The sequence below is a fragment of the Petromyzon marinus genome (genome assembly GCF_048934315.1).
Source record: "Petromyzon marinus isolate PM22_M1 ecotype Great Lakes invasive population chromosome 83 unlocalized genomic scaffold, UKy_Petmar_22M1.pri1.0 chr83_unloc.1, whole genome shotgun sequence".
Classification (NCBI taxonomy): domain Eukaryota; kingdom Metazoa; phylum Chordata; class Hyperoartia; order Petromyzontiformes; family Petromyzontidae; genus Petromyzon; species Petromyzon marinus.
In genome coordinates this window covers 44,678-71,329 of record NW_027422634.1, presented here as the reverse complement: position 1 = coordinate 71,329, position 26,652 = coordinate 44,678, and the positions used below count along the sequence as shown (strand labels likewise).

At 47.5% G+C, this 26,652-nt stretch overlaps 1 protein-coding gene across 1 annotated transcript; it reads right to left on the bottom strand.

Moving 5' to 3' along the window:
- On the bottom strand, nt 1–26,652 carry LOC116958804 (uncharacterized; the record flags this gene model as incomplete). Its single annotated transcript, XM_076058960.1, has 5 exons — nt 1–252; nt 1,011–1,147; nt 14,765–14,899; nt 21,217–21,389; nt 26,030–26,652. Coding segments are annotated over 5 exons (1,149 nt in total), but the record flags the coding sequence as incomplete, so codon positions are not given.

The window sequence follows — 26,652 nt, the reverse complement described above, 5'->3', positions numbered from 1 at the left end:
TGGTTGAGTGAGTGAGTGGGTGAGTGAGTGAGTGAGTGGTTGTGTGGGTGACTGAGTGGGTGAGTGAGTGGTTGAGTGGGTGAGTGACTGAGTAGGTGGGTGAGTGGTTGAGTGAGTGGGTGACTGAGTGTGCTAAGGTGGCATTGATAATTCCCAACTATTAAAATCAAATCAAATTATCGTCAAAATCATCATCAGCAGCAGCACGATGCCAGGAGACGTCATAGACAGCAACTTTGATGACGAATTATCCTGAAAGACACAAAGACACTCACATAGACACATACACATAGACACACACACAAATAGACACACACACAGACAGACAGACACACACACAGACACACAGACACACACACAGAGACACATACACACACACAGACACACACACATAGACACTCACACACATAGACACACACAAATAGACACACACACACAGACACACACACAGACACACACAGACACACACACAGACACACACAGAGACACACACATAGACACACACATAGACACAGACACACAGACACACACAGAGACACACACACACAGACACACACACATAGACACACACACAGACACACACACACACAGACACTCACACACACACAGACACACACACAGACACACACACAGACACACACAGAGACACAGACACACAGACACACACACACATAGACACACACACAGACACACACACACACATAGACACATACACAGACACTCACACATACACACAGACACTCACACACACACAGACACACACACACAGACACACACACACAGACACACACACACATAGACACACACAGACACTCACACACATGCACTCACACACACACACAGACACACACACACACATAGACACATACACAGACACTCACACATACACACAGACACACACACACACACATAGACACATACACAGACACTCACACACACACAGACACACACACACAGACACACACACGTGATAGTCTGGACATGGGGATAGAGAGATCTGATTGGCTCACGCGATCGCCCCTCTCCTCATTGGCCGAGCTCCCCTTCGCCCCGCCCCCAGTCGCTGGAGGCGCCGCCTGATTGGTCGGCGTTGGTGGGCGGGGTCCCGACGCTGGCACGCCATTGGTCAAGGACAGGATGGAGGCTTCTGTGGGCAGATTGATGGGGAGGTGGTGAGTGAGTGAGTGGGTGAGTGGGTGGGTGAGTGGGTGAGTGGGTGGGTGAGTGGGTGGGTGAGTGGGTGGGTGAGTGGGTGAGTGGGTGGGTGGGTGAGTGGGTGAGTGAGTGGGTGAGTGAGTGAGTGGGTGAGTGGGTGGGTGGGTGAGTGGGTGTGTGAGTGGGTGAGTGGGTGGGTGAGTGGGTGGGTGAGTGGGTGGGTGAGTGGGTGAGTGGGTGGGTGAGTGAGTGGGTGGGTGAGTGAGTGGGTGGGTGAGTGAGTGAGTGAGTGGGTGAGTGGGTGGGTGAGTGAGTGGGTGAGTGGGTGGGTGGGTGAGTGAGTGGGTGAGTGAGTGGGTGATTGGGTGAGTGAGTGAGTGGGTGAGTGAGTGAGTGGGTGAGTGAGTGAGTGGGTGGGTGGGTGGGTGAGTGAGTGAGTGAGTGGGTGAGTGAGTGGGTGAGTGGGTGGGTGAGTGAGTGGGTGAGTGAGTGAGTGAGTGGGTGAGTGGGTGGGTGAGTGGGTGAGTGGGTGAGTGAGTGGGTGAGTGGGTGAGTGAGTGAGTGGTGGTGAGTGAGTGAGTGGGTGGAGTGAGTGGGTGGGTGAGTGAGTGGTTGAGTGAGTGGGTGAGTGGGTGGGTGGGTGAGTGAGTGAGTGGGTGAGTGGGTGAGTGAGTGGGTGAGTGAGTGGGTGAGTGGGTGAGTGAGTGGGTGAGTGAGTGAGGGGTGGGTGAGTGGGTGAGTGAGTGAGTGAGTGCGTGAGTGGGTGAGTGAGTGGGTGAGTGAGTGAGTGGGTGAGTGATTGGGTGGGTGAGTGAGTAAGTGGGTGGGTGAGTGGGTGAGTGAGTGAGTGGGTGAGTGGGTGAGTGAGTGAGTGGGTGAGTGGGTGAGTGGGTGAGTGAGTGGATGAGTGGGTGAGTGAGTGAGTGAGTGGGTGAGTGAGTGAGTGAGTGGGTGAGTGAGTGGGTGGGTGAGTGAGTGGGTGAGTGAGTGAGTGAGTGGGTGAGTGAGTGGGTGAGTGAGTGGGTGGGTGAGTGAGTGGGTGAGTGAGTGGGTGAGTGGGTGAGTGAGTGGGTGGGTGAGTGAGTGGGTGAGTGAGTGAGTGGGTAAGTGGGTGAGTGTGTGAGTGAGTGAGTGGGTGAGGTGGGTGGTGAGTGAGTGAGTGAGTGGGTGAGTGGGTGAGTGAGTGAGTGAGTGGGTGTGGGTGAGTGAGTGGGTGAGTGAATGGGTGAGTGAGTGAGTGGGTGGGTGGGTGAGTGGGTGGGTAAGTGAGTGGGTGAATGAGTGGGTGAGTGGGTGGGTGAGTGGGCGAGTGAGTGGGTGGGTGAGTGGGTGAGTGAGTGGGTGAGTGGGTGAGTGAGTGGGTGGGTGAGTGAGTGGGTGAGTGAGTGAGTGGGTGGGTGAGTGGGTGGGTGAGTGGGTGAGTGAGTGAGTGAGTGGGTGGGTGAGTGAGTGGGTGGGTGGGTGGGTGAGTGAGTGGGTGAGTGAATGGGTGAGTGAGTGAGTGGGTGAGTGACTGGGTGAGTGAGTGAGTGGGTGGATGAGTGGGTGAGTGAGTGGGTGAGTAGGTGAGTGAGTGGTGAGTGAGTGGGCGAGTGAGTGAGTGGGTGAGCGAGTGGTTGAGTGGGTGAGTGGGTGAGTGAGTGGGTTAGTGAGTGAGTGGGTGAGTGAGTGAGTGGGTGGGTGAGTGAGTGAGTGGGTGAGTGAGTGGGTGGGTGAGTGAGTGAGTGAGTTGGTGAGTGAGTGAGTAGGTGGGTGTGTGGGTGAGTGAGTGGGTGAGTGAGTGAGTGGGTGAATGGTTGAGTGGGTGGGTGAGTGGGTGAGTGGGTGGGTGAGTGAGTGCGTGGGTGAGTGAGTGTTTTTGAGCGGGTGAGTGGGTGAGTGAGTGGGTGACTGGGTGGGTGAGTGAGTAGGTGAGTGAGTAGGTGAGTGGGTGAGTGAGTAGGTGATTGGGTGAGTAGGAGAGTGAGTAGGTGAGTGAGTAGCTGAGTGAGTAGGTGAGTGAGTGGGTGAGTGAGTAGATGAGTGAGTAGGTGAGTGTGTAGGTGAGTAGGTGAGTGAGTAGGTGAGTAGGTGAGTGTGTAGGTGAGTGGGTAGGTGAGTGGGTGAGTGAGTAGGTGAGTGATTAGGTGAGTGAGTGGGTGAGTGAGTAGGTGAGTAGGTGAGTGGATGAGTGAGTAGGTGAGTAGGTGAGTGTGTAGTTGAGTGAGTGTGTGAGTGGGTGAGTGAGTAGGTGAGTAGGTGAGTATGTAGGTGTGTAGGTGAGTGTGTAGGTGAGTGGGTGAGTAGGTGAGTGAATAGGTGAGTGTGTACCTGAGTGAGTAGGTGAGTGTGTAGGTGAGTGAGTAGGTGAGTGAGTGGGTGAGTAGGTGAGTGTGTAGGTGAGTAGGTGAGTGTGTAGGTGAGTGTGGAGTTGAGTAGGTGAGTGTGTAGGTGAGTAAGTAGGTGAGTAAGTAGGTGAGTAGGTGAGTGTGTAGGTGAGTGTGTAGGTGAGTAGGTGAGTGTGTAGGTGAGTAGATGAGTGAGTAGGTGAGTGAGTAGGTGAGTGTGTAGGTGAGTGTGTAGGTGAGTGAGTGGGTGGGTGAGTGTGTAGGTGAGTAGGTGAGTGTGTGAGTGTGTAGGTGAGTGGGTGGGTGAGTGAGTGAGTGGGTGGAGTGAGTGGGTGAGTGGTGAGTGAGGGAGTGGGTGTGTAGGTGAGTGTGTGAGTGTGTGGGTGTGTAGGTGAGTGTGTAGGTGAGTGTGTAGGTGAGTGTGTGAGTGTGTGGTGTGTAGGTTAGTGTGTAGGTGAGTGTGTGAGTGTGAGTGTGTAGGTGAGTGTGTAGGTGAGTCAGTGGGTGGGTGAGTGTGTGAGTGAGTGAGTGTGTAGGTGAGTCTGTAGGTGATTGAGTGTGTGAGTGTATAGGTGAGTAGGTGAGTGAGTAGGTGAGTAGGTGAGTGTGTAGTTGAGTGAGTGTGTGAGTGGGTGGGTGAGTAAGTGAGTAGGTGAGTATGTAGGTGTGTAGGTGAGTGTGTAGGTGAGTGGGTGAGTAGGTGAGTGAATAGGTGAGTGTGTACCTGAGTGAGTGGGTGAGTAGGTGAGTGAGTAGGTGAGTAGGTGAGTGTGTAGGTGAGTAGGTGAGTGTGTACGTGAGTAAGTAGGTGAGTAAGTAGGTGAGTAAGTGAGTGTGTAGGTGAGTGTGTAGGTGAGTAGGTGAGTGTGTAGGTGAGTAGATGAGTGAGTAGGTGAGTGAGTAGGTGAGTAGGTGATTGTGGCGTTGAGTGAGTAGGTGAGTGTGTAGGTGAGTGTGTAGGTGAGTAGGTGAGTGTGGAGTTGAGTAGTTGAGTGTGTAGGTGAGTGTGTAGGTGAGTGTGTGAGTGTGTGGGTGTGTGGGTGTGTGTGACGTGTGTGTGTGTGGTGTGTAGGTGGTGGTGAGTGTGTGAGTGTGTAGGTGAGTGTGTAGGTGAGTGGGTGGGTGAGTGAGTGTATGAGTGTGTGAGTGTGTAGGTGAGTGAGTGAGGTGTGTGAGTGTGTAGGTGAGTGGGTGAGTGAGTGAGTGGGTGTGTGGGTGAGTGGGTGAGTGTGTAGGTGAGTGTGTGAGTGTGTGGGTGTGTGTAGGTGAGTGTGTAGGTGAGTGTGTGAGTGTGTGGGTGTGTAGGTGAGTGTGTAGGTGAGTGTGTGAGTGTGTGAGTGTGTACTTGAGTGTGTGTGTGTGAGTGTGTAGGTGAGTGTGTATGTGAGTGAGTGGGTGGGTGAGTGTGTGAGTGAGTGAGTGTGTAGGTGAGTGTGTAGGTGAGTGAGTGTGTGAGTGTGTGAGTGTGTGGGTGTGTACGTGAGTGTGTGTGTGAGTGTGTAGGTGAGTGCGTGAGTGTGTGAGTGTGTAGGTGAGTAGGTGAGTGTGTAGGTGAGTGTGTAGGTGAGTGTGTAGGTGAGTGTGTGAGTGTGTGAGTAGGTGAGTGTGTAGGTGAGTGTGTGTGTGTAGGTGAGTAGGTGAGTGTGTAGGTGAGTAGGTGAGTGTGTAGGTGAGTGGGTGAATGGGTGAGTGAGTAGGTGAGTAGGTGAGTGTGTAGGTGAGTAGGTGAGTGTGTAGGTGAGTGTGGAGTTGAGTAGGTGAGTGTGTAGGTGAGTAAGTAGGTGAGTGTGTAGGTGAGTAGGTGAGTGTGTAGGTGAGTAGATGAGTGAGTAGGTGAGTGAGTAGGTGAGTGTGTAGGTGAGTGTGTAGGTGAGTGAGTGGGTGGGTGAGTGTGTAGGTGAGTAGGTGAGTGTGTGAGTGTGTAGGTGAGTGGGTGGGTGAGTGAGTGAGTGGGTGAGTGAGTGGGTGAGTGGGTGAGTGAGTGGGTGAGTGAGTGAGTGGGTGTGTAGGTGAGTGTGTGAGTGTGTGGGTGTGTAGGTGAGTGTGTAGGTGAGTGTGTAGGTGAGTGTGTGAGTGTGTGGGTGTGTAGGTGAGTGTGTAGGTGAGTGTGTGAGTGTGAGTGTGTAGGTGAGTGTGTAGGTGAGTCAGTGGGTGGGTGAGTGTGTGAGTGAGTGAGTGTGTAGGTGAGTGTGTAGGTGATTGAGTGTGTGAGTGTGTGAGTGTGTAGGTGAGTGAGTAGGTGAGTAGGTGAGTGTGTAGTTGAGTGAGTGTGTGAGTGCGTGAGTGAGTAAGTGAGTAGGTGAGTATGTAGGTGTGTAGGTGAGTGTGTAGGTGAGTGGGTGAGTAGGTGAGTAAATAGGTGAGTGTGTACCTGAGTAAGTAGGTGAGTAGGTGAGTGAGTAGGTGAGTAGGTGAGTGTGTAGGTGAGTAGGTGAGTGTGTACGTGAGTAAGTAGGTGAGTAAGTAGGTGAGTAGGTGAGTGTGTAGGTGAGTAGGTGAGTGTGTAGGTGAGTAGATGAGTGAGTAGGTGAGTGAGTAGGTGAGTAGGTGAGTGTGGAGTTGAGTGAGTAGGTGAGTGTGTAGGTGAGTGTGTAGGTGAGTAGGTGAGTGTGGAGTTGAGTAGTTGAGTGAGTAGGTGAGTGTGTAGGTGAGTGAGTGTGTGAGTGTGTGAGTGTGTGGGTGTGTACGTGAGTGTGTGTGTGTGAGTGTGTAGGTGAGTGTGTGAATGTGTAGGTGAGTGTGTAGGTGAGTGAGTGGGTGGGTGAGTGAGTGTATGAGTGTGTGAGTGTGTAGGTGAGTGAGTGAGTGTGTGGGTGTGTAGGTGAGTGTGTAGCTGAGTGTGTGAGTGTGTGGGTGTGTAGGTGAGTGTGTAGGTGAGTGTGTGAGTGTGTGAGTGTGTACTTGAGTGTGTGTGTGTGAGTGTGTAGGTGAGTGTGTAGGTGAGTGAGTGGGTGAGTGTGTGAGTGAGTGAGTGTGTAGGTGAGTGTGTAGGTGAGTGAGTGTTTGAGTGTGTGAGTGTGTGGGTGTGTACGTGAGTGTGTGTGTGTGAGTGTGTAGGTGAGTGTGTGAGTGTGTGAGTGTGTAGGTGAGTAGGTGAGTGTGTAGGTTGAGTGTGTAGGTGAGTGTGTAGGTGAGTGTGTGAGTGTGTGAGTAGGTGAGTGGTGTAGGTGAGTGTGTGTAGGTGAGTAGGTGAGTAGGTGAGTGTGTAGGTGAGTAGGTGAGTGTGTAGGGTGAGTAGGTGAGTGGTGAGTGTGTAGGTGAGTAGGTGAGTGTGTAGGTGAGTGGGGAGTGAGTAGGTGGAGTCGGTGAGTGTGTAGGTGAGTGAGTATGTGAGTGAGTGAGTAGATGAGTGAGTAGGTGTGTAGGTGAGTGAGTAGGTGAGTAGGTGAGTGAGTAGGTGAGTAGGTGAGTAGGTGAGTGAGTGAGTAGGTGAGTGAATAGGAGAGTGAGTAGGTGAGTGAATAGGAGAGTGAGTGAGTAGGTGAGTGAGTAGGTGAGTGAGTCGGTGAGTGTGTAGGTGAGTGTGTGAGTGTGTAGGTGAGTAGGTGAGTGAGTGTGTAGGTGAGTATGTGAGTGTGTAGGTGAGTATGTGAGTGTGTGAGTGAGTAGGTGAGTGAGTGAGTGAGTGTGTAGGTGAGTATGTGAGTGTGTGAGTAGGTGAGTGAGTGAGTGTGTAGGTGAGTGAGTGTGTAGGTGAGTAGGTGAGTGTGTAGGTGAGTGTGTAGGTGAGTGAGTAGGTGAGTGAGTAGGTGAGTAGGTGAGTGTGTAGGTGAGTGTGTGAGTGTGTGAGTGTGTAGGTGAATAGGTGAGTATGTAGGTGTGTAGATGAGTGGGTGAGTAAGTAGGTGAGTAGGTGAGTGTATAGGTGAGTGTGAGTTGGTGAGTGAGTTGGAGAGGTGGTGAGTGAGTTGGTGAGTGAGTTGGTGAGTTGGTGAGTGAGTAGGTGAGTGAGTGTGTGAGTGAGTGAGTGAATCAGTGAGTGAGTGAGTGGGTGAATCAGTGAGTGAGTGTGTAAGTGAGTGAGTGTGTGAGTTAGTGAGTGAGTGAGTGTGTGTGTAGGTGAGTGTGTGTGTGAGTGTGTAGGTGAGTATGTAGGTGTGTAGGTGAGTGTGTAGGTGAGTGTGTAGGTGAGTGTGTGAGTTAGTGAGTGAGTGTGTGAGTTAGTGAGTGAGTTAGTGAGTGTGTGAGTTAGTGAGTGTATGAGTGTGTGAGTGAGTTAGTGAGTGAGTGTGTGAGTGAGTTAGTGAGTGTGTGAGTGTGTAGGTGAGTGTATGAGTGAGTTAGTGAGTGTGTGAGTGAGTGTATGAGTGTGTAGGTGAGTGTGTGAGTGAGTGAGTTAGTGAGTGTGTAGGTGAGTTAGTGTGTAGGTGAGTGTGTGAGTGAGTGAGTTAGTGAGTTAGTGAGTGAGTGAGTGACCCAGGAACGTGTTCTCAGTGAACGTTGTTCTCAGCTCTTCACATTCTGGGACTAAGTTGGCGCTCCGTGTGTGTTAGTGAGTTGGTGAGTTGGTGAGTGTGTAGGTGTGTGTGTAGGTGAGTGTGTAGGTGAGTGTGTAGGTGAGTGAGTGAGTGTGTGAGTTAGTGAGTTAGTGAGTGTATGAGTGTGTAGGTGAGTATGTAGCTGAGTGAGTTAGTGTGTGAGTTAGTGAGTGTGTTAGTGAGTGAGTGTGTATGTAGGTGTGTAGGTGTGTAAGTGACCCAGGCACGTGTTCTCAGTGAACGTTGTTCTCAGCTCTTCACATTCTGGGACTAAGTTGGCGCTCCGTGTGAGTGTGTAGGTGAGTAGGTGAGTGAGTTAGTGAGTGTGTAGGTGAGTGAGTGTATGAGTGAGTGAGTGTGTGAGTGTGTATGTAGGTGAGTGAGTGAGTGAGTTAGTGAGTGAGTGGGTGAGTGAGTGGGTGAGTGAGTGAGTGGGTGTGTAGGTGAGTGTGTGAGTGTGTAGGTGAGTGTGTGAGTGTGTGGGTGTGTAGGTGAGTGTGTAGGTGAGTGTGTGAGTGTGTGGGTGTGTAGGTGAGTGTGTAGGTGAGTGTGTGAGTGTGTGAGTGTGTACTTGAGTGTGTGTGTGTGAGTGTGTAGGTGAGTGTGTATGTGAGTGAGTGGGTGGGTGAGTGTGTGAGTGAGTGAGTGTGTAGGTGAGTGTGTAGGTGAGTGAGTGTGTGAGTGTGTGAGTGTGTGGGTGTGTACGTGAGTGTGTGTGTGAGTGTGTAGGTGAGTGCGTGAGTGTGTGAGTGTGTAGGTGAGTAGGTGAGTGTGTAGGTGAGTGTGTAGGTGAGTGTGTAGGTGAGTGTGTGAGTGTGTGAGTAGGTGAGTGTGTAGGTGAGTGTGTGTGTGTAGGTGAGTAGGTGAGTGTGTAGGTGAGTAGGTGAGTGTGTAGGTGAGTGGGTGAATGGGTGAGTGAGTAGGTGAGTAGGTGAGTGTGTAGGTGAGTAGGTGAGTGTGTAGGTGAGTGTGGAGTTGAGTAGGTGAGTGTGTAGGTGAGTAAGTAGGTGAGTGTGTAGGTGAGTAGGTGAGTGTGTAGGTGAGTAGATGAGTGAGTAGGTGAGTGAGTAGGTGAGTGTGTAGGTGAGTGTGTAGGTGAGTGAGTGGGTGGGTGAGTGTGTAGGTGAGTAGGTGAGTGTGTGAGTGTGTAGGTGAGTGGGTGGGTGAGTGAGTGAGTGGGTGAGTGAGTGGGTGAGTGGGTGAGTGAGTGGGTGAGTGAGTGAGTGGGTGTGTAGGTGAGTGTGTGAGTGTGTGGGTGTGTAGGTGAGTGTGTAGGTGAGTGTGTGAGTGTGAGTGTGTAGGTGAGTGTGTAGGTGAGTCAGTGGGTGGGTGAGTGTGTGAGTGAGTGAGTGTGTAGGTGAGTGTGTAGGTGATTGAGTGTGTGAGTGTGTGAGTGTGTAGGTGAGTGAGTAGGTGAGTAGGTGAGTGTGTAGTTGAGTGAGTGTGTGAGTGCGTGAGTGAGTAAGTGAGTAGGTGAGTATGTAGGTGTGTAGGTGAGTGTGTAGGTGAGTGGGTGAGTAGGTGAGTGAATAGGTGAGTGTGTACCTGAGTGAGTAGGTGAGTAGGTGAGTGAGTAGGTGAGTAGGTGAGTGTGTAGGTGAGTAGGTGAGTGTGTACGTGAGTAAGTAGGTGAGTAAGTAGGTGAGTAGGTGAGTGTGTAGGTGAGTAGGTGAGTGTGTAGGTGAGTAGATGAGTGAGTAGGTGAGTGAGTAGGTGAGTAGGTGAGTGTGGAGTTGAGTGAGTAGGTGAGTGTGTAGGTGAGTGTGTACGTGAGTAGGTGAGTGTGGAGTTGAGTAGTTGAGTGAGTAGGTGAGTGTGTAGGTGAGTGAGTGTGTGAGTGTGTGGGTGTGTACGTGAGTGTGTGTGTGTGAGTGTGTAGGTGAGTGTGTGAGTGTGTAGGTGAGTGTGTAGGTGAGTGAGTGGGTGGGTGAGTGAGTGTATGAGTGTGTGAGTGTGTAGGTGAGTGAGTGAGTGTGTGAGTGTGTAGGTGAGTGGGTGAGTGAGTGAGTGGGTGTGTGGGTGAGTGGGTGTGTGAGTGGGTGAGTGAGTGAGTGGGTGTGTAGGCGAGTGTGTGAGTGTGTAGGTGAGTGTGTGAGTGTGTGGGTGTGTAGGTGAGTGTGTAACTGAGTGTGTGAGTGTGTGGGTGTGTAGGTGAGTGTGTAGGTGAGTGTGTGAGTGTGTGAGTGTGTACTTGAGTGTGTGTGTGTGAGTGTGTAGGTGAGTGTGTAGGTGAGTGAGTGGATGGGTGAGTGTGTGAGTGAGTGAGTGTGTAGGTGAGTGTGTAGGTGAGTGAGTGTTTGAGTGTGTGAGTGTGTGGGTGTGTACGTGAGTGTGTGTGTGTGAGTGTGTAGGTGAGTGTGTGAGTGTGTGAGTGTGTAGGTGAGTAGGTGAGTGTGTAGGTGAGTGTGTAGGTGAGTGTGTAGGTGAGTGTGTGAGTGTGTGAGTGTGTGAGTGTGTGTGTGTGTAGGTGAGTAGGTGAGTAGGTGAGTGTGTAGGTGAGTAGGTGAGTGTGTAGGTGAGTAGGTGAGTAGGTGAGTGTGTAGGTGAGTAGGTGTGTGTGTGTAGGTGAGTGGGTGAATGGGTGAGTGAGTAGGTGAGTCGGTGAGTGTGTAGGTGAGTGAGTATGTGAGTGAGTGAGTAGATGAGTGAGTAGGTGTGTAGGTGAGTGAGTAGGTGAGTAGGTGAGTGAGTAGGTGAGTAGGTGAGTAGGTGAGTGAGTGAGTAGGTGAGTGAATAGGAGAGTGAGTAGGTGAGTGAATAGGAGAGTGAGTGAGTAGGTGAGTGAGTAGGTGAGTGAGTCGGTGAGTGTGTAGGTGAGTGTGTGAGTGTGTAGGTGAGTAGGTGAGTGAGTGTGTAGGTGAGTATGTGAGTGTGTAGGTGAGTATGTGAGTGTGTGAGTGAGTAGGTGAGTGAGTGAGTGTGTAGGTGAGTATGTGAGTGTGTGAGTGAGTAGGTGAGTGAGTGAGTGTGTAGGTGAGTATGTGAGTGTGTGAGTGAGTAGGTGAGTGAGTGAGTGTGTAGGTGAGTGAGTGAGTGTGTAGGTGAGTAGGTGAGTGTGTAGGTGAGTGTGTAGGTGAGTGAGTAGGTGAGTGAGTAGGTGAGTAGGTGAGTGTGTAGGTGAGTGTGTGAGTGTGTGAGTGTGTACGTGAGTAGGTGAGTATGTAGGTGTGTAGATGAGTGGGTGAGTAAGTAGGTGAGTAGGTGAGTGTATAGGTGAGTGTGAGTTGGTGAGTGAGTTGGAGAGGTGGTGAGTGAGTTGGTGAGTGAGTTGGTGAGTTGGTGAGTGAGTAGGTGAGTGAGTGTGTGAGTGAGTGAGTGAATCAGTGAGTGAGTGAGTGGGTGAATCAGTGAGTGAGTGAGTAAGTGAGTGAGTGTGTGAGTTAGTGAGTGAGTGAGTGTGTGTGTAGGTGAGTGTGTGTGTGAGTGTGTAGGTGAGTATGTAGGTGTGTAGGTGAGTGTGTAGGTGAGTGTGTAGGTGAGTGTGTGAGTTAGTGAGTGAGTGTGTGAGTTAGTGAGTGAGTTAGTGAGTGTGTGAGTTAGTGAGTGTGTGAGTGAGTTAGTGAGTGAGTGTGTGAGTGAGTTAGTGAGTGTGTGAGTGTGTAGGTGAGTGTATGAGTGAGTTAGTGAGTGTGTGAGTGAGTGTATGAGTGTGTAGGTGAGTGTGTGAGTGAGTGAGTTAGTGAGTGTGTAGGTGAGTTAGTGTGTAGGTGAGTGTGTGAGTGAGTGAGTGAGTGTGTGAGTGAGTGAGTTAGTGAGTGAGTGAGTGACCCAGGCACGTGTTCTCAGTGAACGTTGTTCTCAGCTCTTCACATTCTGGGACTAAGTTGGCGCTCCGTATGAGTGTGTAGGTGAGTGTGTGTAGGTGAGTGTGTAGGTGTGTAGGTGAGTGAGTGTATGAGTGAGTTAGTGTGTGAGTGAGTGTGTGAGTGAGTGTGTGAGTGTGCATGTGAGTGAGTGTGTGAGTGTGTAGGTGAGTGAGTGTGTGTGTGAGTGAGTGGGTGAGTGAGTGGGTGAATCAGTGAGTGAGTGAGTTAGTGAGTGAGTTAGTGAGTGCGTGAGTGTGTAGGTGAGTGAGTGTGTGAGTGAGTGAGTGTATGAGTGAGTTAGTGAGTGTGTACGTGAGTGTGTAGGTGTGTAGGTGAGTGAGTGAGTGTGTACGACTGAGTTAGTGAGTTAGTGAGTGAGTGTGTAGGTGAGTGAGTGTGTGAGTGAGTTAGTGTGTAGGTGAGTGTGTAGGTGAGTGTGTAGGTGAGTGAGTGTGTTAGTGAGCCAGGCACGTGTTCTCAGTGAACGTTGTTCTCAGCTCTTCACATTCTGGGACTAAGTTGGCGCTCCGTGTGAGTGTGTAGGTGAGTGTGTAGGTGTGTAGGTGAGTAGGTGAGTTGGTGTGTAGGTGAGTAGGTGAGTGTGTAGGTGAGTTAGTGAGTGAGTGTATGAGTTAGTGAGTTAGTGTGTAGGTGAGTGAGTGAGTTAGTGTGTAGGTGAGTGAGTGTGTGTGTATGTAGGTGAGTGAGTGAGTGTGTGAGTGTGTATGTAGGTGAGTGAGTGAGTGTGTAAGTGAGTGAGTGAGTTAGTGTGTAGGTGTGTTAGTGACCCAGGAACGTGTTCTCAGTGAACGTTGTTCTCAGCTCTTCACATTCTGGGACTAAGTTGGCGCTCCGTGTGAGTGTGTAGGTGTGTAGGTGTGTGAGTGTATGAGTTAGTGAGTGAGTGTGTAGGTGAGTGAGTGGGTGAGTGAGTGTGTATGTGAGTGTGTAGGTGAGTGTGTAGGTGAGTGTGTAGGTGTGTAGGTGTGTAGGTGAGTGTGTTAGTGAGTGTGTGAGTGAGTGAGTGTGTAGGTGAGTGAGTGTGTAAGTGAGTGAGTGAGTGTGTAAGTGAGTGAGTGAGTGTGTAAGTGAGTGAGTGAGTTAGTGAGTTAGTGAGTGAGTGTGTGAGTGACCCAGGAACGTGTTTTCAGTGAACGTTGTTCTCAGCTCTTCACATTCTGGGACTAAGTTGGCGCTCCGTGTGAGTGTGTGAGTGAGTGAGTTAGTGAGTGTGTAGGTGAGTGAGTGAGTTAGTGTGTAGGTGAGTGAGTGTGTGTGTATGTAGGTGAGTGAGTGTGTGAGTGTGTATGTAGGTGAGTGAGTGAGTGTGTAGGTGAGTGAGTGAGTTAGTGTGTAGGTGAGTTAGTGAGTGAGTGAGTGTGTAGGTGAGTGTGTGAGTGTGTGAGTGAGTGAGTTAGTGAGTGTGTGAGTTAGTGAGTGTGTGAGTGAGTGAGTTAGTAAGTGTATGAGTTAGTGAGTGTGTGAGTGTGTGAGTTAGTGAGTGTGTGTGTGAGTGAGTGAGTTAGTGAGTGTGTGAGTTAGTGAGTGTGTGAGTGTGTGAGTGAGTGAGTGTGTGAGTTAGTGAGTTAGTGAGTGAGTGAGTGTGTGAGTGAGTGAGTGTATGAGTTAGTGAGTTAGTGAGTGAGTGTGTGAGTGAGTGTGTGTGTATGTAGGTGAGTGTGTTAGTGACCCAGGAACGTGTTCTCAGTGAACGTTGTTCTCAGCTCTTCACATTCTGGGACTAAGTTGGCGCTCCGTGTGTGAGTGTGTAGGTGTGTGTGTAGGTGTGTGAGTTCGTGAGTGTGTAGGTAAGTGTGTAGGTGAGTTATTGTGTGAGTGAGTGAGTGATTGGGTGAATCAGTGAGTGAGTGTGTAGGTGAGTGAGTTAGTGAGTGAGTGAGTTAGTGTGTGAGTTAGTGTATGAGTGTGTGAGTGAGTTAGTGAGTGAGTTAATGAGTGTATGAGTTAGTGAGTTAGTGAGTGTGTGAGTGAGTGTGTTAGTGACCCAGGAACGTGTTCTCAGTGAACGTTGTTCTCAGCTCTTCACATTCTGGGACTAAGTTGGCGCTCCGTGTGAGTGTGTAGGTGAGTAGGTGTGTGTGTAGGTGTGTAGGTGTGTGTGTGTAGGTGTGTAGGTGTGTGAGTGTATGAGTTAGTGAGTGAGTGTGTAGGTGAGTGAGTGGGTGAGTGAGTGTGTAGGTGAGTGTGTAGGTGTGTAGGTGAGTGAGTTAGTGAGTGTGTAGGTGAGTGTGTGAGTGACCCAGGAACGTGTTCTCAGTGAACGTTGTTCTCAGCTCTTCACATTCTGGGACTAAGTTGGCGCTCCGTGTGTGAGTGTGTAGGTGAGTGTGTAGGTGAGTGTGTAGGTGAGTGTGTAGGTGAGTGTGTAGGTGAGTGAGTGAGTGTGTAGGTGAGTGAGTGAGTGTGTAGGTGAGTGAGTGAGTGTGTGAGTGAGTTAGTGAGTGAGTGAGTGTGTAGGTGAGTGTGTAGGTGAGTGTGTAGGTGAGTTATTGTGTGAGTGTGTAGGTGAGTGTGTAGGTGAGTGAGTGTGTGTAGGTGAGTGAGTGAGTTAGTGTGTAGGTGAGTGAGTGAGTGTGTGTGTATGTAGGTGAGTGAGTGAGTTAGTGTGTAGGTGAGTGAGTGAGTGTGTGTGTATGTAGGTGAGTGAGTGTGTGTGTATGTAGGTGAGTGAGTGAGTGTGTGAGTGTGTAGGTGAGTGTGTAGGTGAGTGAGTGTGTTAGTGACCCAGGCACGTGTTCTCAGTGAACGTTGTTCTCAGCTCTTCACATTCTGGGACTAAGTTGGCGCTCCGTGTGAGTGTGTAGGTGAGTGTGTAGGTGAGTGTGTAGGTGTGTGAGTTAGTGAGTGTGTAGGTGAGTGTGTAGGTGAGTGAGTTAGTGAGTGTGTAGGTGAGTGTGTAGGTGAGTGAGTTAGTGAGTGTGTAGGTGAGTGTGTAGGTGAGTGAGTGTGTATGTAGGTGTGTAGGTGTGTAAGTGACCCAGGCACGTGTTCTCAGTGAACGTTCTTCTCAGCTCTTCACATTCTGGGACTAAGTTGGCGCTCCGTGCACAGCGGCAAGGCGGAGACAGCTGGGTGCTGGCGTTGTTCGCAAAGTTGGGAGTGAAGAGAGTTCCTGGAAACATCATCAGCATCATCATCAGCATCATCATCAGTAGTATCAGCATCATCAGTAGTATCATCATCATCATCAGTAGTATCATCATCAGTAGTAGTATCATCATCAGCAGCATCATCATCAGTAGTATCAGCATCATCATCAGTAGTATCATCATCATCAGTAGTAGTAGCATCATCATCAGTAGTAGTAGCATCATCATCAGTAGTGTCAGCATCATCAGTAGTATCAGCATCATCATCAGTAGTATCATCATCAGCATCATCATCAGTAGTAGTAGTATCATCATCAGTAGAAGCATAATCATCAGTAGTAGTAGCATCATCATGAGTAGTAGTATCATCATCAGTAGTGTCAGCATCATCATCATTAGTATCAGCATCATCATCAGTAGTATCAGCATCATCATCAGTAGTATCAGCATCATCATCAGTAGTGTCAGCATCATCAGTAGTATCAGCATCATCATCAGTAGTATCATCAGTACTATCAGCATCATCATCAGTAGTGTCAGCATCATCATCAGTAGTATCAGCATCATCATCAGTAGTATCACCATCAGTAGTGTCAGCATCATCATCAGTAGTAGTATCAGCATCATCATCAGTAGTATCATCAGTAGTATCAGCATCATCATCAGTAGTGTCAGCATCATCATCATCAGTAGTATCAGCATCATCATCATCAGCGCATCATCATCATCAGTAGTATCAGCATCATCGTCAGTAGTATCAGCATCATTATCAGTAGTATCAGCATCATCGTCAGTAGTGTCAGCAGCATCATCATCAGTAGTATCAGCATCATCATCATCATCATCAGTAGTATCAGCATCATTATCAGTAGTATCAGCATCATCATCATCATCAGTAGTATCAGCATCATCATCAGTAGTATCAGCACCATCATCAGTAGTATCAGCATCATCATCAGTAGTATCAGCATCATCATCAGTAGTATCAGCATCATCATCATCATCAGTAGTAGTAGTATTATCATCAGTAAAAGCATAATCATCAGTAGTAGTATCATCATCATGAGTAGTAGTATCATCATCAGTAGTGTCAGCATCATCATCAGTAGTATCAGCATCATCATCAGTAGTATCAGCATCATCATCAGTAGTATCAGCATCATCATCAGTAGTGTCAGCATCATCATCACCATCATCAGTAGTAGTAGTATCATCATCAGTAGAAGCATAATCATCAGTAGTAGTAGTATCATCATGAGTAGTAGTATCATCATCAGTAGTGTCAGCATCATCATCAGTAGTATCAGCATCATCATCATCATCAGTAGTAGTAGTATCATCATCATCAGTAGAAGCATAATCATCAGTAGTAGTAGTATCATCATCAGCAGTAGTAGTATCATCATGAGTAGTATCAGCATCATCATCATCAGTAGTAGTAGTATCATCATCAGTAGAAGCATAATCATCAGTAGTAGTAGCATCATCATCAGTAGTAGTAGTATCATCATGAGTAGTAGGATCATCATCAGTAGTATCAGCATCATCATCAGTAGTATCAGCATCATCATCAGTAGTATCAGCATCATCATCAGTAGTATCAGCATCATCATAGTAGTATCATCATCAGTATTATCAGCATCATCATCAGTAGTAGTATCATCATCATGAGTAGTAGCATCATCATCAGTAGTGTCAGCATCATCATCAGTAGTAGTATCATCATCATCAGTCATATCAGCATCATCATCAGTAGTATCATCATCAGTAGTATCAGCATCATCATCAGTAGTAGTATCATCATCATGATTAGTAGTATCATCATCAGTAGTGTCAGCATCATCTTCAGTAGTAGTTTCATCATCAGCATCATCAGCACTATCATCATCAGTAGTAGAATCATCATCAGTAGTAGTATCATCATCATCAGTAGTAGTATCAGCATCATCAGTAGTAGTATCATCATCATCAGTAGCAGTATCATTCATCATCATAATCAGTAGTATCATCATCAGTAGTAGTAGTATCACCATCATCAGTAGCAGTAGCATCATCATCATCAGTAGCAGTATCATCATCAGTAGTATCATCATCAGTAATAGTAGCATCATCATCATCATCAGTAGTAGTATCATAATCAGTAGTAATATCATCATCATCATCAGTAGCAGTATCATTCATCATCAGTAGTATCATCATCAGTAATAGTAGCATCATCATCATAATCAGTAGTAGTTTCATAATCAGTAGTAGTATTGGTGAGTGAGTTGGTGAGTTGGTGAGGTGGTGAGTGAGTAGGTGAGTGAGTTGGTGAGTGAGTTGGTGAGGTGGTGAGTTGGTGAGTGAGTTGGTGAGTGAGTTGGTGAGTGAGTTGGTGGGTGGTGAGTGAGTGGTGAGTGAGTTGGTGAGTGAGTTGGTGAGTGAGTTGGTGAGTGGTGAGTGAGTTGGTGAGTGAGTTGGTGAGTGAGTTGGTGAGTGAGTTCGTGAGTTGGTGAGTGAGTTGGTGAGTGAGTTGGTGAGTTGGTGAGTGAGTTGGTGAGTGAGTTGGTGAGTTGGTGAGTGAGTTGGTGAGTTGGTGAGTGAGTTGGTGAGTGAGTTGGTGAGTTGGTGAGTGAGTTGGTGAGTGAATTGGTGGGTGGTGAGTGAGTGGTGAGTGAGTTGGTGATTGAGTTGGTGAGTGGTGAGTGAGTTGGTGAGTGGTGAGTGAGTTGGTGAGTGAGTTGGTGAGTGAGTGAGTTGGTGAGTGAGTTGGTGAGTTGGTGAGTGAGTTGGTGAGTTGGTGAGTGGTGAGTGAGTTGGTGAGTGACTGGTGAGTGAGTTGGTGAGTGAGTTGGTGAGTGAGTTGGTGAGTGGTGAGTGAGTTGGTGAGTGAGTGGTGAGTGAGTTGGTGAGTTGGTGAGTGAGTTGGTGAGTGAGTTGGTAAGTTGGTGAGTTGGTGAGTGGTGAGTGAGTTCGTGAGTGAGTTGGTAAGTTGGTGGGTGGTGAGTGAGTTGGTGAGTGAGTTGGTGAGTGAGTTGGTGAGTGGTGAGTGAGTTGTTGAGTGGTGAGTGAGTTGGTGAGTGAGTTGGTGAGTGAGTTGGTGAGTTGGTGAGTGAGTTGGTGAGTGAGTTCGTGAGTTGGTGAGTGAGTTGGTGAGTGAGTTGGTGAGTTCGTGAGTGAGTTGGTGAGTGAGTTGGTGAGTTGGTGAGTGAGTTGGTGAGTTGGTGAGTGAGTTGGTGAGTGAATTGGTGGGTGGTGAGTGAGTTGGTGAGTGAGTTGGTGATTGAGTTGGTGAGTGGTGAGTGAGTTGGTGAGTGGTGAGTGTGTTGGTGAGTGAGTGAGTTGGTGAGTGAGTTGGTGAGTTGGTGAGTGAGTTGGTGAGTGGTGAGTGAGTTGGTGAGTGACTGGTGAGTGAGTTGGTGAGTGAGTTGGTGAGTGAGTTGGTGAGTGGTGAGTGAGTTGGTGAGTGAGTGGTGAGTGAGTTGGTGAGTTGGTGAGTGAGTTGGTGAGTGAGTTGGTAAGTTGGTGAGTTGGTGAGTGGTGAGTGAGTTGGTGAGTGAGTTGGTGAGTGAGTTGGTAAGTTGGTGAGTTGGTGAGTGGTGAGTGAGTTGGTGAGTGGTGAGTGAGTTGGTGAGTGACTGGTGAGTGAGTTGGTGAGTGAGTTGGTGAGTGAGTTGGTGAGTGGTGAGTGAGTTGGTGAGTGAGTGGTGAGTGAGTTGGTGAGTTGGTGAGTGAGTTGGTGAGTGAGTTGGTAAGTTGGTGAGTTGGTGAGTGGTGAGTGAGTTGGTGAGTGAGTTGGTGAGTGAGTTGGTAAGTTGGTGAGTTGGTGAGTGGTGAGTGAGTTGGTGAGTTGTCAGTGAGTTGGTGAGTGGTGAGTGAGTTGGTGAGTGAGTTGGTGAGTGAGTGAGTTGGTGAGTGAGTGAGTTGGTGAGTGAGTTGGTGAGTGAGTTGGTGAGTGGTGAGTGAGTTGGTGAGTGAGTTGGTGAGTGAGTGGTGAGTGAGTTGGTGAGTGAGTTGGTGAGTGAGTTGGTCAGTTGGTGAGTGAGTTGGTGAGTGGTGAGTGAGTTGGTGAGTGAGTGGTGAGTTGGTGAGTTGGTGAGTGAGTTGGAAAGTTGGTGAGTGAGTTGGTGAGTGAGTTGGTGAGTGAGTTGGTGGGTGGTGAGTGAGTGGTGAGTGAGTTGGGGAGTGAGTTGGTGAGTGGTGAGTGAGTTGGTGAGTGGTGAGTGAGTTGGTGAGTTGGTGAGTGAGTTGGTGAGTGAGTTGTTAAGTTGGTGAGTTGTTGAGTGAGTCGTGAGTGAGTTGGTGAGTGAGTTGGTGAGTGGTGAGTGAGTTGGTGAGTGAGTTGGTGAGTGAGTTGGTGAGTGGTGAGTGAGTTGGTGAGTGAGTTGGTGAGTTGTTGAGTGAGTTGGTGAGTGAGTTGGTGAGTTGGTGAGTGGTGAGTGAGTTGGTGAGTGAGTTGGTGAGTGAGTGGTGAGTGAGTTGGTGAGTGAGTGAGTTGGTAAGTGAGTTGGTGAGTGAGTTGGTGAGTTGTGAGTGAGTTGGTGAGTGAGTGGGGAGTGAGTTGGTGAGTAGTGAGTGAGTTGGTGAGTGAGTTGGTGAGTGGTGAATGAGTGGGTGAGTGGTGAGTGAGTTGGTGAGTGAGTTGGTGAGTGAGTTGATGAGTTGGTGAGTGAGTTGGTGAGTGAGTTGGTGAGTTGGTGAGTGAGTTGGTGAGTGAGTTGGTAAGTTGGTGAGTTGGTGAGTGGTGAGTGAGTTGGTGAGTGAGTTGGTGAGTGAGTTGGTAAGTTGGTGAGTTGGTGAGTGGTGAGTGAGTTGGTGAGTTGTCAGTGAGTTGGTGAGTGGTGAGTGAGTTGGTGAGTGAGTTGGTGAGTGAGTGAGTTGGTGAGTGAGTGAGTTGGTGAGTGAGTTGGTGAGTGAGTTGGTGAGTGGTGAGTGAGTTGGTGAGTGAGTTGGTGAGTGAGTGGTGAGTGAGTTGGTGAGTGAGTTGGTGAGTGAGTTGGTCAGTTGGTGAGTGAGTTGGTGAGTGGTGAGTGAGTTGGTGAGTGAGTGGTGAGTTGGTGAGTTGGTGAGTGAGTTGGAAAGTTGGTGAGTGAGTTGGTGAGTGAGTTGGTGAGTGAGTTGGTGGGTGGTGAGTGAGTGGTGAGTGAGTTGGGGAGTGAGTTGGTGAGTGGTGAGTGAGTTGGTGAGTGGTGAGTGAGTTGGTGAGTTGGTGAGTGAGTTGGTGAGTGAGTTGTTAAGTTGGTGAGTTGTTGAGTGAGTCGTGAGTGAGTTGGTGAGTGAGTTGGTGAGTGGTGAGTGAGTTGGTGAGTGAGTTGGTGAGTGAGTTGGTGAGTGGTGAGTGAGTTGGTGAGTGAGTTGGTGAGTTGTTGAGTGAGTTGGTGAGTGAGTTGGTGAGTTGGTGAGTGGTGAGTGAGTTGGTGAGTGAGTTGGTGAGTGAGTGGTGAGTGAGTTGGTGAGTGAGTGAGTTGGTAAGTGAGTTGGTGAGTGAGTTGGTGAGTTGTGAGTGAGTTGGTGAGTGAGTGGGGAGTGAGTTGGTGAGTAGTGAGTGAGTTGGTGAGTGAGTTGGTGAGTGGTGAATGAGTGGGTGAGTGGTGAGTGAGTTGGTGAGTGAGTTGGTGAGTGAGTTGATGAGTTGGTGAGTGAGTTGGTGAGTGAGTTGGTGAGTGAGTTGGTGAGTTGGTGAGTGAGTTGGTGAGTGAGTTGGTGAGTTGGTGAGTGAGTTGGTGAGTTGGTGAGTTGGTGAGTGAGTTGGTGAGTGAGTTGGTGAGTGAGTTGGTGAGTGGTGAGTGAGTTGGTGAGTGACTTGGTGAGTGAGTTGGTGAGTGAGTTGGTGAGTTGGTGAGTGAGTTGGTGAGTGAGTAGGTGAGTGAGTTGGTGAGTGAGTTGGTGAGTTGGTGAGTGAGTTGGTGAGTGAGTTGGTGAGTTGGTGAGTGAGTTGTTGAGTTGGTGAGTTGGTGAGTGAGTTGGTGAGTGAGTTGGTGAGTGGTGAGTGAGTTGGTGAGTGACTTGGTGAGTGAGTTGGTGAGTGAGTTGGTGAGTTGGTGAGTGAGTTGGTGAGTGAGTAGGTGAGTGAGTTGGTGAGTGAGTTGGTGAGTTGGTGAGTGAGTTGGTGAGTGAGTTGGTGAGTTGGTGAGTGAGTTGGTGAGTGAGTTGGTGAGTGAGTTGGTGAGTGAGTTGGTGAGTTGGTGAGTGAGTTGGTGAGTGAGTTGGTGAGTGAGTTGGTGAGTTGGTGAGTGAGTTGGTGAGTGAGTTGGTGAGTGAGTTGGTGAGTTGGTGAGTGAGTTGGTGAGTGAGTTGGTGAGTGAGTTGGTGAGTTGGTGAGTGAGTTGGTGAGTGAGTTGGTGAGTGAGTTGGTGAGTACCGATCAGCCCCAAGTAGGCATGGACGCAGGCTGTGTGGCTGCAGGCCACGTGACCTCCAATCCCCACGTGACCTCCAATCCCCACGTGACCTCCACTCCCCACGTGACCTCCAATCCCCACGTGACCTCCACTCCCCACGTGACAACGCAGGAAGAAATCCAGCAGACGTGACCTGGGATAGCATCAACATCATCATCATCAACATCATCATCATCAACATCATCATCATCATCAACATCATCATCAACATCATCATCAACATCATCATCAACATCATCATCAGCAACATCATCAACATCATCATCATCAACATCATCATCAACATCATCATCAACATCATCATCAACATCATCATCAACATCATCATCATCATCAACATCATCATCATCAGCATCATCATCAGCAACATCAACATCAGCAACATCAACATCATAATCACCAACATCAACATCATCATCATCAGCAACATCAACATCAGCAACATCAACATCATCAACATCAACATCATCATCATCAGCAACATCATCATCAGCAACATCAACATCATCATCATCAGCAACATCAACATCATCATCATCAACATCATCATCAACATCATCATCAACATCATCATCAGCAACATCATCATCATCATCAGCAACATCAACATCATCATCAGCATCATCATCAGCAACATCAACATCAGCAACATCAACATCATAATCACCAACATCAACATCATCATCATCAGCAACATCAACATCAGCAACATCAACATCATCAACATCAACATCATCAGCAACATCATCATCAGCAACATCAACATCATCATCATCAGCAACATCAACATCATCATCATCAGCATCATCAACATCATCATCATCAACATCAGCAACATCAACATCATCATCATCAGCATCATCAACATCATCATCATCAACATCATCAACATCATCAACATCATCATCATCAGCATCATCAACACCGTCATCAGCAACATCATCATCAGCAACATCATCAACATCACCAACATCATCATCATCATCAATAACATCATCATCAACATCATCATCATCAATAACATCATCATCAACATCATCAACATCATCATCAACATCATCATCAACATCATCATCATCAACATCATCATCAGCAACATCATCATCATCAACATCATCAACATCATCAACATCATCATCATCAGCATCATCAACATCATCATCATCAACATCATCAACATCATCATCATCAGCATCATCAACACCGTCATCAGCAACATCATCATCAGCAACATCATCAACATCATCAACATCATCATCATCAATAACATCATCATCAACATCATCATCATCAATAACATCATCATCAACATCATCAACATCATCATCAACATCATCATCAACATCATCATCATCAACATCATCATCAGCAACATCATCATCATCAACATCATCAACATCATCAACATCATCATCATCAGCATCATCAACACCGTCATCAGCAACATCATCATCAGCAACATCATCAACATCATCATCATCAATAACATCATCATCAACATCATCATCATCAATAACATCATCATCAACATCATCAACATCATCATCAACATCATCATCAACATCATCATCATCAACATCATCATCAGCAACATCATCATCAGCAACATCATCATCATCAGCAACATCAACATCATCATCATCAGCAACATCATCATCAGCAACATCATCATCATCAACATCATCATCATCAACATCATCATCATCAACATCATCATCAACATCATCATCATCAACATCATCATCATCATCAACATCATCATCAGCAACATCAACATCATCATCAACATCATCAACATCATCAACATCATCATCAGCAACATCAACATCATCATCAGCAACATCATCATCAGCATCATCAACATCATCATCATCAACATCATCATCAGCAACATCAACATCATCATCAGCAACATCAACATCATCATCATCAACATCATCAACATCATCATCATCAACATCATCAACATCATCAATATCATCATCAACATCATCAACAACACCATCAGCATCATCAGCATCATCAACATCATCATCAGCAACATCAACATCATCATCATCAACATCATCAACATCATCAATCAACATCATCAGCATCATCAACATCATCAACATCATCATCAGCAACATCATCAGCATCATCAACATCATCAACATCATCATCAGCATCATCATCAGCATCATCACCATCAACATCATCATCAGCAACATCGTCAGCAGCAACACCATCATCAGCAACATCATCATCAGCAACATCATCAGCATCATCAACATCATCATCATCAGGATCATCATCATCAACATCATCATCAGCAACATCATCATCAGCAACACCATCATCATCAACATCATCAACATCATCATCAACATCATCAACATCATCAACATCATCATCAAAATCATCAACATCATCAACATCATCATCAGCAACATCATCAACATCATCAACATCATCATCATCAACATCATCAACATCATCATCAGCACCATCAACATCATCATCAACATCATCAACATCATCATCAGCATCATCAACATCATCATCAGCAACATCAACATCATCATCATCAACATCATCAACATCATCATCAGCATCATCAACATCATCAATAACATCATCAGCATCATCAACATCATCAACATCATCATCAGCAACATCATCCGCATCATCAACATCATCATCAGCATCATCATCAGCATCATCAACATCAACATCATCATCAGCAACATCATCATCAGCAACACCATCATCAGCAACAACATCATCAGCAACATCATCAGCATCATCAACATCATCAACATCATCATCAGCATCATCATCAACATCATCAACATCATCATCAGCATCATCATCAGCATCATCAACATCAACATCATCATCAGCAACATCATCATCAGCAACACCATCATCAGCAACATCATCATCAGCAACATCATCAGCATAATCAACATCATCAACATCATCATCAGCATCATCATCAGCATCATCAACATCAACATCATCAACATCATCATCAGCAACATCAGCATCATCATCAGCATCATCAGCAACATCATCAGCAGCATCATCAGCATCATCAACATCATCATCACCATCATCATGATCAGCAACATCAACATCATCATCAGCATCGTCATCAACATCATCATCATCAACATCATCAGCAGCATCAACATTGTCATCAGCATCATCATCAGCAGCAGCATCATCAGCAGCAGCATCATCATCAGCATCATCAACATCATCATCATCATCTGCAGGATCATCATCAGCAACATCAGCATCATCAACATCATCAACATCATCACCAGCAACATCAGCATCATCATCAGCATCATCAGCAACATCATCATCAGCATCATCAACATCATCATCAGCATCATCATCAGCATCATCAACATCAGCATCATCATAATCAACATCATCAGCAGCATCAACATCATCAGCATCATCATCAGCATCATCATCAGCAACATCAACATGTGTCTCTCTGTCTGTGTCTCTGTGTCTCTCTGTCTGTTTCTCTTTGTCTGTCTCTCTCTGTGTCTCTCTCTGTCTCTGTGTCTCTGTGTGTCTCTGTGTGTCTCTGTGTGTCTCTGTGTCTCTCTCTGTCTCTCTCTGTCTGTGTCTCTGTGTGTCTCTCTGTCAGTCTGTTTCTCTTTGTCTGTCTCTCTCTGTGTCTCTCTCTGTCTATGTCTCTCTGTGTGTCTCTGTGTGTCTCTCTATGTCTCTCTGTGTGTCTCTGTGTGTCCCTCTGTGTGTCTCTGTGTCTCTGTGTGTGTCTCTCCCTGTCTGTGTCTCTCTGTGTGTCTCTCTGTGTCTCTGTGTCTCTGTGTATGTCTCTGTCTGTGTCTCTGTGTGTCTCTGTGTCTGTGTGTGTCTCTGTGTCTCTGTGTGTGTCTGTGTCTCTGTGTGTGTCTCTGTGTCTCTGTGTGTGTCTCTGTCTGTGTCTCTGTGTGTCTCTGTGTCTCTGTGTGTGTCTCTGTGTGTGTCTCTGTCTGTGTCTCTGTCTGTGTCTCTGTGTGTCTCTGTGTCTCTGTGTGTGTGTCTCTGTGTCTCTGTCTGTGTCTGTGTGTGTCTCTGTGTCTGTGTGTGTCTCTGTGTCTCTGTGTCTCTGTGTGTGTGTCTCTGTGTCTCTCTGTGTGTGTGTATCTGTGTCTCTGTGTCTCTGTGTGTCTCTGTCTGTGTCTCTGTGTCTCTGTGTCTTTGTGTCTCTGTGTATCTCTGTGTCTCTGTGTGTGTGTGTCTCTCTGTGTGTCTCTGTGTCTCTGTGTGTGTGTGTCTCTCTCTGTGTCTCTGTGTCTCTGTGTCTCTGTGTGTCTCTCTCTGTGTCTCTGTGTCTCTGTGTCTCTGTGTGTCTCTCTGTGTCTCTGTGTCTCTGTGTGTCTCTCTGTGTCTCTGTGTCTCTGTGTGTCTCTGTGTGTGTCTCTCTCTGTGTCTCTGTGTCTCTGTGTGTGTCTCTGTGTCTCTGTCTGTGTGTCTCTACGTCTGTGTGTGTCTCTGTGTCTCTGTGTCTCTCTGTGTGTGTCTCTGTGTGTGTCTCTGTGTCTCTGTGTCTCTGTGTGTCTCTGTCTGTATCTCTGTGTCTCTCTGTGTGTCTCTGTGTCTCTGTGTCTCTGTGTGTCTCTGTCTGTGTCTCTGTGTCTCTGTGTGTGTCTCTGTGTGTGTGTGTCTCTCTCTGTGTCTCTGTGTGTCTCTGTCTGTGTCTCTGTGTCTCTGTCTGTGTCTGTGTGTGTCTCTCTCTGTGTCTCTGTGTCTCTGTGTGATCCTCACCGACACACGTTGTCCTGCCTGCAGAGTCTTTGCAGGTCGAGGCAGCTGAGGAGACCCTCGGAGTTGAAGCCGTGGGAGCAATCTGGGGCAATCAGCTGCCTCCTTCCCTCACCTACACACAGTGTAGTGTAGTGTATAGTGTAGTGTATAGTGTAGTGTATAGTGTAGTGTATAGTGTAGTGTATAATGTAGTGTATAGTGTAGTGTGTAGTGTAGTGTATAGTGTAGTGTATAGTGTAGTGTGTAGTGTAGTGTATAGTGTAGTGTATAGTATAGTGTAGTGTATAGTGTAGTAGTGTATAGTGTAGTGTATAGTGTAGTGTATAGTGTAGTGTATAGTGTATAGTAGTGTATAGTGTAGTGTATAGTGTAGTGTATAATGTAGTAGTGTAGTGTATAGTGTATAGTGTAGTGTATAGTGTAGTGTATAGTGTAGTGTGTAGTGTATAGTGTGTAGTGTATAGTGTAGTGTATAGTGTAGTGTATAGTATAGTGTAGTGTATAGTGTAGTAGTGTATAGTGTAGTGTATAGTGTAGTGTATAGTGTAGTGTATAGTGTAGTGTATAGTGTATAGTGTAGTGTATAGTGTAGTGTACAGTGTAGTGTATAGTGTAGTGTATAG